Source organism: Eulemur rufifrons, chromosome 16, assembly GCF_041146395.1.
Source record: "Eulemur rufifrons isolate Redbay chromosome 16, OSU_ERuf_1, whole genome shotgun sequence".
Taxonomy (NCBI): Eukaryota; Metazoa; Chordata; class Mammalia; order Primates; family Lemuridae; genus Eulemur; species Eulemur rufifrons.
Genome location: NC_090998.1, coordinates 55,659,311 through 55,667,806, shown reverse-complemented (window position 1 = coordinate 55,667,806; position 8,496 = coordinate 55,659,311). Strand labels below are relative to the sequence as shown.

General features: G+C 32.0%; 1 protein-coding gene across 8 annotated transcripts in view; it reads right to left on the bottom strand.

Moving 5' to 3' along the window:
• The window catches only part of TBC1D15 (TBC1 domain family member 15), a 61,764-nt gene continuing 53,268 nt past the window's right edge, over window positions 1–8,496 (bottom strand). For all 8 annotated transcript variants that reach the window (XM_069491292.1, XM_069491293.1, XM_069491295.1 and 5 more), the window contains 5 exons: window positions 5,425–5,524; window positions 4,966–5,063; window positions 3,092–3,208; window positions 2,480–2,566; window positions 1–1,327 (listed from right to left, as the gene is read on the bottom strand). In XM_069491292.1, the coding sequence (XP_069347393.1) occupies window positions 1,109–1,327; window positions 2,480–2,566; window positions 3,092–3,208; window positions 4,966–5,063; window positions 5,425–5,524 (621 nt within the window). In that variant the 3' untranslated portion in view covers window positions 1–1,108. The remainder of the gene's footprint in view (window positions 1,328–2,479; window positions 2,567–3,091; window positions 3,209–4,965; window positions 5,064–5,424; window positions 5,525–8,496) is intronic.

Below are 8,496 nucleotides of genomic sequence, written 5' to 3'. Positions count from 1 at the left end.
TTCAACTTCAAATTTATTTTAATAATATATACAAGAGTTAACAAATCACAATTAAAATGTAATCAGTTATGTTAATTCTACATAACTTAAAATCATGCAATACTGCATGGTAAAAACAATAGCTTAGTTCATATACAAAAAAGTATTGTTTTAAGACTCGTGATAGTATCTTGAAATTTTGACATAAGCTTTTTGCAAAGAGTATTTTATAAAAATTTAAAGACCTGATTAATCAGTTACTGCATTATTAGGAAAGATAATAAACATTATTAGTAAAGTGAGGATACAAGCAATTAATTTTAAAATTACACCAGGTACAGATTTGAATGTAGTTCTCATGAAATAAATGCTAAGAAAATAGTTTTGAAAAAGATCTCACATTGAAGGCATGTATTAATTTCGGCAAACCAGGTTATATAAATCAATAGTCAAGTTTATTCAGTTAAAGAAAATATGCCTAACCTTTCTTATACTCATAAATAAGTACTTATAGTCTTTATACACAAGTGAAGAAAAGTTCAATGTAAAAAATATACTGCCAATCCACTTAATGGTTGAAAGTTCTTTATCTACACATTAAATTGCATTGATGAAAATGTCCAATTTAAATCACATACAACCAGCATAAATATTTAAGCTGAGCATTGTTGTAAACAATAGGAAAAAAAACAAATCCTTTTTTAAAATTTACTAGGTAACAATTTCTCAGCTTTGAATGCTATAAAGGCTCAACATTTAATTTAATCAAATTCAAAACCCACTAAACTTAGAGTAAACAAAGTGAATGTTTTTCAAAGTGCATAATTTCCAACTCATCCACTTGTAATATTTATCCAATTCCAGTTCATCAGCAAGAAAATAAAATGTACTTGGCTATAAAAATACTAAGGAATGTTATCGAAAAGGAAAGGCTATTTGGTAGAAGTAACTACAAAAATAATTAGTTTAAATCTTTGTAAAGCTTTAATGCAAGAACATCAGTACATTTTCTTTCCATAAACCTTAAAGCATGATCAATACCAAGATTTTAAATTTCCAACTTTCAAGTACTTGAAAAGGAATTGCAACAAAGTGTCTCTTCAAAAAAAAAAAAAAGCAAGAAGAATGATCATGCAGGTGTTAATCTGCTGACATCTGAGGACACTGGTATCTGTGTTGGGCTGTCATCTCTGGATCCACTGGCAGTAAGTGTAGGCAAGGTGTTACTCTGAAATGCAGATGTAGGATGCATCATGCCAAAATTTTCATCTTCACCAGTGTCTGAATCTGGTGTTGTAACTTCACTGTCCTGAAGCCCCAGGATCTCACAGACTGCTTGTGGCAATTCCTGGATATGAAAAAACCAAACACAAAACCATCACTCACTAGAGAGGAAAAATAATCACAAAGTAATACTTCTGTTTAAAACTGCATTGATTCCGGAATCTCAACACTTGTTCTAACAGTATAAATGTCATGTACCCTTTTCACAACTTCCTTATTCACTCCAAATGAAATCCTAACCACCTTTTCTCTTTTTTTGTAAGTAGCTCCTAGATATCTTCCAAATTAGTTAACTCTTCATTCCACCCCAGCACTTCCACAAACATATGGTTTTCTAGTATTTGGCATTTATCTCTTTCTCCTTTTCATAATATTATTATATCTTATTTATACTATCTTTCTCTCTCAGTAAATAAAAGTTCTTTAAAGGTAAAAAGTATCTGGATGACATGTTTTAGAATACGATAGCTATTAAATAAATATTTGTAGAATTGAATCAACTGTTTGGATCCAAGAACAAACGATACAAGGACCAAACAAGAATTTTCATGAAAATGCAGGAGCCACAAGCAAGGCACGGTGGCAAGTGTCTGCAGCACCAGCTACTCTGGCTGGGAGATCACTTGCACTTAGGAGTTTGTGGCCAGTCTGAGCAACATAGTGAGACCCAGTCTCTTAAAAAAAAAAAAAGCAAATGCCAAGCCCCAAACCACCAAAAGTATACTTATCTAGCTTGAATTCAGATAATAACATCAACTTTGCTTTGTTTTTAGAAATAATAGCTTGACTGATATAAATGTAGTGACACAGACTAAATAATGCTATTCATTCAATTATTTCTCATTAGCATCTGTCTTTATTTGGAGATACTACATATTTAATATGAGAGCCTAATCTGTATTCATTAATTTGATTGTGTAATACATAGCATTGCTTGGTTAAATTCTATAGCCTCTTTAATTGTTATATAAACATTTTCATTACTTTTATATTTTACTTTATTATTAAATGTTTCCTATCTGGCATAATTAGTCCACTGTTTTCAATTAAGTACTTTAAATCTATAATGGTAAACAAAAAGGCAGCCAATGATTTGTGTCTGCCCTCAACTTGTTAAAACTACCATTTATTTTACTTCTAAAAAGAAAAATCTTTCTTGACCTCAACCCATCAAAAACGAACAAAAAATCTTACAGTTATCTGAAACACTTTTTACCTTGCATTTTACCATCTGTAGAGAAATTGCTTCTGCCTTGCATAGTGTATCTTCCACATCAATTTTCATGGACAATTCATTGATATGCTAAAAAGTATCAACAATATAAAATGACAATTGAAACTGAAAGCACTATTATATTCTACTATATAATTTATTACCAGTTATATTTCACTGCAGATAAAATCCTTAAAATAAAAATATTCACATACTATAAATATGGAGGAAATTCAACATATCTTTCATCAGATTATTCAAGTTTTAAAGCTAAGAATAGCTAATAAGCTTATGGAACATTAAATCCAGCAGCTGTCCCATGTCTGCTATCTCAAAGTTATACGCAAAAGACGATTACTTTTTTAAACACTAAACTACATAAAAGACATTTGTTGAATTTCCTTTTCTTCCTAATTATCCAGGTAAAAATAACTGGCCAATACGTATCTGTTGAACTTTCATTCTCACAGAGTTGGTCCTAGCACTAAGTGTTATTGGTACAATTTAAGTTACTCAAGAGATTCAATAATGATCTAAGGGAATGTTCTATATATCAGGATCACCAAGTAGAGAGAAAAGCCAAAATCCTAAAATCTAAATTAAAAGAATAACTACCTTAAGTATTTCATTGAAGCCATAATGCTTTTCCATTATTTGCTGCTTCTCTGATTCCAGAATAGCACAACAGAGAAGAAGATGGAAATTTTTGCATGGTAGTTCAGTCCATATCACCTATTAAAAAAAAAACCAGAACTATTTAGTAAACTATATCAATTCTAAAATATTTTCCTCACAGATACAATGATGAACACTGAATGACTTCTATGCAAAGCACAAGTTGCCTATTTGGGGTAGTCCACTGTTTCTCCAGCTATGAAATGAGGGGCAGTAGAGTCCTACCTACAAAGTTAACTATCATCAAGTTTAACATTATGTGAATATGATGTTTCTAAATGAGGCTCTTCAGATAACTACAGTAAGCAAATCACTGAGTCTAACCAATATGATAAATGTGATTATAAAGGAGCCACATCCATGAGGTTAAATTTAAGGTGTAAGGGTTAGACACATTTTCAATATTTTTCTGAACCTTCCTTCAGTTTTCTCACTTGTAAATCTTCAGTCCCTGAAAAGAAAAAAAAAGCCTAAATCCTAGAAATAAAAAAAGATTCAGTTATACAGCACATGGGCTCAATAACACCCAAGGATAGTTCCATATTCTAAACATGTAAAACACATACTATATGACTCAGATTATCCCTGATTGTGACAAAAACTGAACGAACTACCCCAAATTTATACTCAAACATATAAAATGTTTAATCAATAGCTACACTTCTTAAATATAGATAATACCCTCAAATTTAGGGCCTTAATTTCCCCTGGATTAATGTACATAATAATATCTTTTCTGGAAAGATAAAAAGACCCATACGAACAATAAATACCATTAGAACTGAACAAAAAAAAAAAAAAAAAAAAATACCATTAGTACATACCTAAGATGTTTCTAATGTCTTTCGAAAAGAGTAAATCAAGTTGAACAATTCTCAAACTAAATCTAATTGTTAGACGTTTAATAAATACAATGCAATTAACTTCAAAGGTTTCTATAAAAGTTTCAATGTATATGGTAAACACAGGTTGGGACATTATTCTGGCTATGTCGTAATAATATTCTTAATTCATCCTTTAAAGAAGTTAAAATACTAAAAAACATTTAAGTATGGTTCCAGGTAGAGGGCATGTGGGTTTTACTCCTAATTTTAGAACAGAGGAAATGAGCATAAAACAAAGATCCTTCAATCAGCATATCCCCTTCTCTACTGGTAGCAGAGTCACCAGCAGTATAGGAATAGATTTCCAGCTGTAAAAGCCTCAGAGGGCACCAGGGTTCCACTGTATCTAGGTGTGTTTATTATCCAAATGGATTGTCTCCCCAGTCTTTCCTTGGGAGAATTGCTATTATCCCTTAGTGTTTATAAAGATAAGGCAGCAATGAGTCATTATACCAATATTCTACTAAAAAGCACATTGATCTGTTATTAACAGATACTTCAGAAGAAAATACAAAATGATTTTGTTTTTCGTTAAGAGTTGCCTGGGTTAAAAAATGGAATAAAAGGATGTATACCAAAAACATGATAATGAATTCTCTCCATACCAGATGTGGCAGAGCCTAACACAAAGTCAAGTTTCCCAAAAAAAGAACACAAGCAGCAAATGGTCTAAAGAACTTACTCTAGGATACTTCTTGGCCCCAAATCTCATAGGGATTGTGATTTGAAGAAAGAAGCTCCAAAAGACCAGATATTCACTTTGAGATTTGAAATCATTAATTTTTAAAGAGAGGCTACAAATCCATCAAAATTTTGGAATACTTGCCTTAGAAATTTCAGTTAGGCTATCATAATCCATTTATACTCTACAGAATAAACTGTTTCTTTCCAAAATAAATATTATGTTTGTATAATAATTGAAGAACTCACCTCCCACAATCGAAGAATATCTAGAAAACTAAATTCCCTTTTAAATCTTATTAAAAGCCATCTGAAGCAAAAATAAAGGTAGCCGGAGTCCTGAGATTCTATACAAAAGAAAAAAAATACAAATATAGCTTACTCTTATGCTAATTAGTGACCTTTCTCAAACTCAAATTTTTCTACACATCTTAGGCAACTGAAAGTCTAAAAATTTGCTTTCTAACAATTCAAGGAAACATTTGAAATTTGTAGGCTAACTTTTCTTTTTTAAAACCACTGAATAAAAAACACATTTTATGAATCAAATTTTTAAGACAGAATTATACAAAGATAGTTTGGTCCCACACTTTTATTCCTCAAAGAAACAGCAGTAGAGTATGTATTTCTTTAAAAGAGTTCTTTACATTTTTTTCCTGTGCATTGCCCTACAATTTGCTGGGTATAGCTTTGATTCATTAAACTTACCTAAGTAACTGCAAAATCCACTGTCCAACAATCGAAGTAAGGTACTCAGCTGAATTAGCTGGGTCTTCATGCCTTGCATTTGTTCTTCAAAATTTTGATGCTTTAAAAGGAATTAATTGTTAACATACAAGTAATATTTAATAAATGTTTTATAATACATACTCACTGATAACTAAAACATGATGTCTGAGGACAAATGTTGGACTTGTACCACACTGATTATCTTAAAAAATACACAGCTAAAAGCTAAAGCAACACTAATAAGCGGGTAAAGAGAAAGACTCCTTGGTCTCAAACTAAGGATTATTTTTTTCCCCTCTATTCATCTGATTTAAATAAAGAAGAATGCAGGCATAGCGAACGACTGACACACTTATTCTTTACAAAGCATTAAAAACTTGGTGAAAGTAACAGATATTTGGGAAATAAATATTTATCAAATTATTTCAATCATTAAAATTAACTTTAGTTTTAACATGTACTTCATTTTAAAGAATTAATTAATTACTTCTTATGTTTGATGACATTAGAGAATCTGTAAGGTCAAAACCATTTTCATGAAAATATTAAAACATTATTTGGATTTCATACTTTAATTCTCTCACAAGTGCAAAAGCTATATGACATGTGATATTGCAACAGACTGACTACAGGAGCAGATAGTGAAATCCAGCTGTCTTCTATTAAACCAAACATTTTTAAAAAAGAAAAATTTAAAACAATCCCTCTTCTCAGTAAATTTTTTTCATTTGGAAAAGTTACTTTTCATCAAAAAAAATGTGATGTATGTTACAGTGGAATAGGTTTGTTATTTTTTAATGAATATTTATAAATGTCTCAGTATTTTTTATATGATAAATATCAATAGACATAACTCAAAAGCTCTTTGGGGTCCTCAAACCAAGTGAGTGTAAAGGGGTCCTGAGATCACAAAGTTTGAGAATTACTGGGGTTTATTTACATGCTCTAAACAATCTTCAAAGTTGAGTAGATTCCCTACCAATACTTGAGTCAAGGGGCCAAGAGGCACCAAAACAAATGCTTTGAAAGGCTGCTTAAATGATTCTGATCCCTCTAACTCATGTGCCCCACACCCCTCCACGGTAACCTACAGCCCTAACCCTTGTGAAAAGTTTTAGAGTACAATAACAGTGCTTTAGAAGAACTAACAGATTAGAAACAATTTTGTTTTTGTTTTTTGTTTTTTGAGACAGAGTCTCACTCTGTTGCCCCGGCTAAAGTGCAGTGGTGTCATCATGGCTCACTACAACTTCAAACTCCTGACCTCAAGAGATTCCCTTGCCTCAACCTCCCAATTAGCTGGGAATACAGGCACATGCCACAATGCCCGACTATATTTTTCTATTTTTAGTAGAGACGGGGTCTTACTCTTGTTCAGGCTGGTTTGAACTCCTGAGCTCAAGCAATCCTCCCGCCTAGGCCTCCCAGAGTGCTAGGATTACAGGCATGAGCCACCATGCCTGGGCAAGAAACAATTATTCTTGATTAAAAAAAAACTTTAAAGGCTGCTAATTCCCAATAAGCTGCTTTGCTTTAATGAATTAAAAACTAGTTTTTTAATAGACTATCTCATGGCTTCAGGATAGTTTCTTCACATTTACTAGAGGGACCTGTAGGGGAAAGGCAGAATTAACTCTTTTAGGATAATTTTTGTTGTGACACAGCCAAAGACTAGAGTTGGTTTGGGAGTGCCAACATGGACAAGCCATTGCTACCCATTCTAAAATAAAAAAAAAAAAAAGCACCCTCAAAACAACAGACACTAACTGCAAAACAATTATTCCTAGAGAAGGTAAAGTGGGATGAACAATGGATATACAAAGGGCTTCAACTGTATCTGTAAATAAATACATGTGTGTGCAAATATATAGAGAGATGTGGAGAACAAAGGGAGGGACCAAAACTATATGGCAAAAGGAATGATGGGTATAAGTTCATTAGATCTTTGTACTTTGTGAATATTTCCATAATAACAAAGTCTATGCCTAGACCTACATTAGATGTCAGTAAATATCAACAAAAGTAAATTTATGGACATTAGGTTCAGCCATCACAAAAGTAGTAAAAACTTACATGAAGTAAAGCTGTAAAATAAAAACAAGGAGTCAAGAAGCAGCAGCACAGATTTAAGGATGCCAAAACAATAGCAATGCAGTGAAAAATAATCATACAGATTATTTTGATTGCCACATATTGCCCTCATCCAAATATTATTTTAAAAAAATATTAGCAGGCAATATACTAAGAAGAGATCTTTTTAGAATAAAGACTAGAAAGCTCCCCAGAACATAGTCAATGGAAAAGGCAAACACAGAACATTTACTGTGAAAAAGATAGAGCAAAGAAATTGAACCTTTTTCACACAAAAAAAAAATGACAAGTAGACTCTAAAATATATCACACATGTTCAGAAAGCAGTCTTTCTATATGAGACCTAAATACATCACACATATGTATGTATATATGCATATATGTATGTGGCATTACATGCCGATATATTTGAACATGTCAATACTGGCATAGTTTTAATGAAAACTATTATTGCGAAGAAACTAAATGCAGCATGTTCACATTAGTTTTTTTTTTTTTATTTCAGAATACCTATTATAGAGGTTTAAATTAAGCCCTGGGGAAAGATTCATGTGTTTATTCTACAAAAATCTGTTGAATAACCTCATGTCAAGCATTAGGAAAATTCTGGTATGCTACCACCAGTGAAACAAAGACAACATCCCTTCATTAAGGAACATACTAGCTCTAGTGAAAAGAGGAGAAAAAAACAAAAACACAAGGAATGCAGAAAACAGTTTTTATGTAATTAGTATCAGTTGTACAGACCTTTATAACAAATGCCTCAGGTTTCTAGAGTACTTGGTAGTAATTGGAACTAAGGAGGTAGGCAAGTCAATCAATCAAAAAGGTAAGGAAGACAAACTATATTACCAGATTATAGCAACTGAAAATCCCTCCAAATAATCCAAAAACATTAATTCAAGGCAAAGGACTAAGTTGAATATTTATGAGTTTAACAGTAAAAGAACATTTTAAACT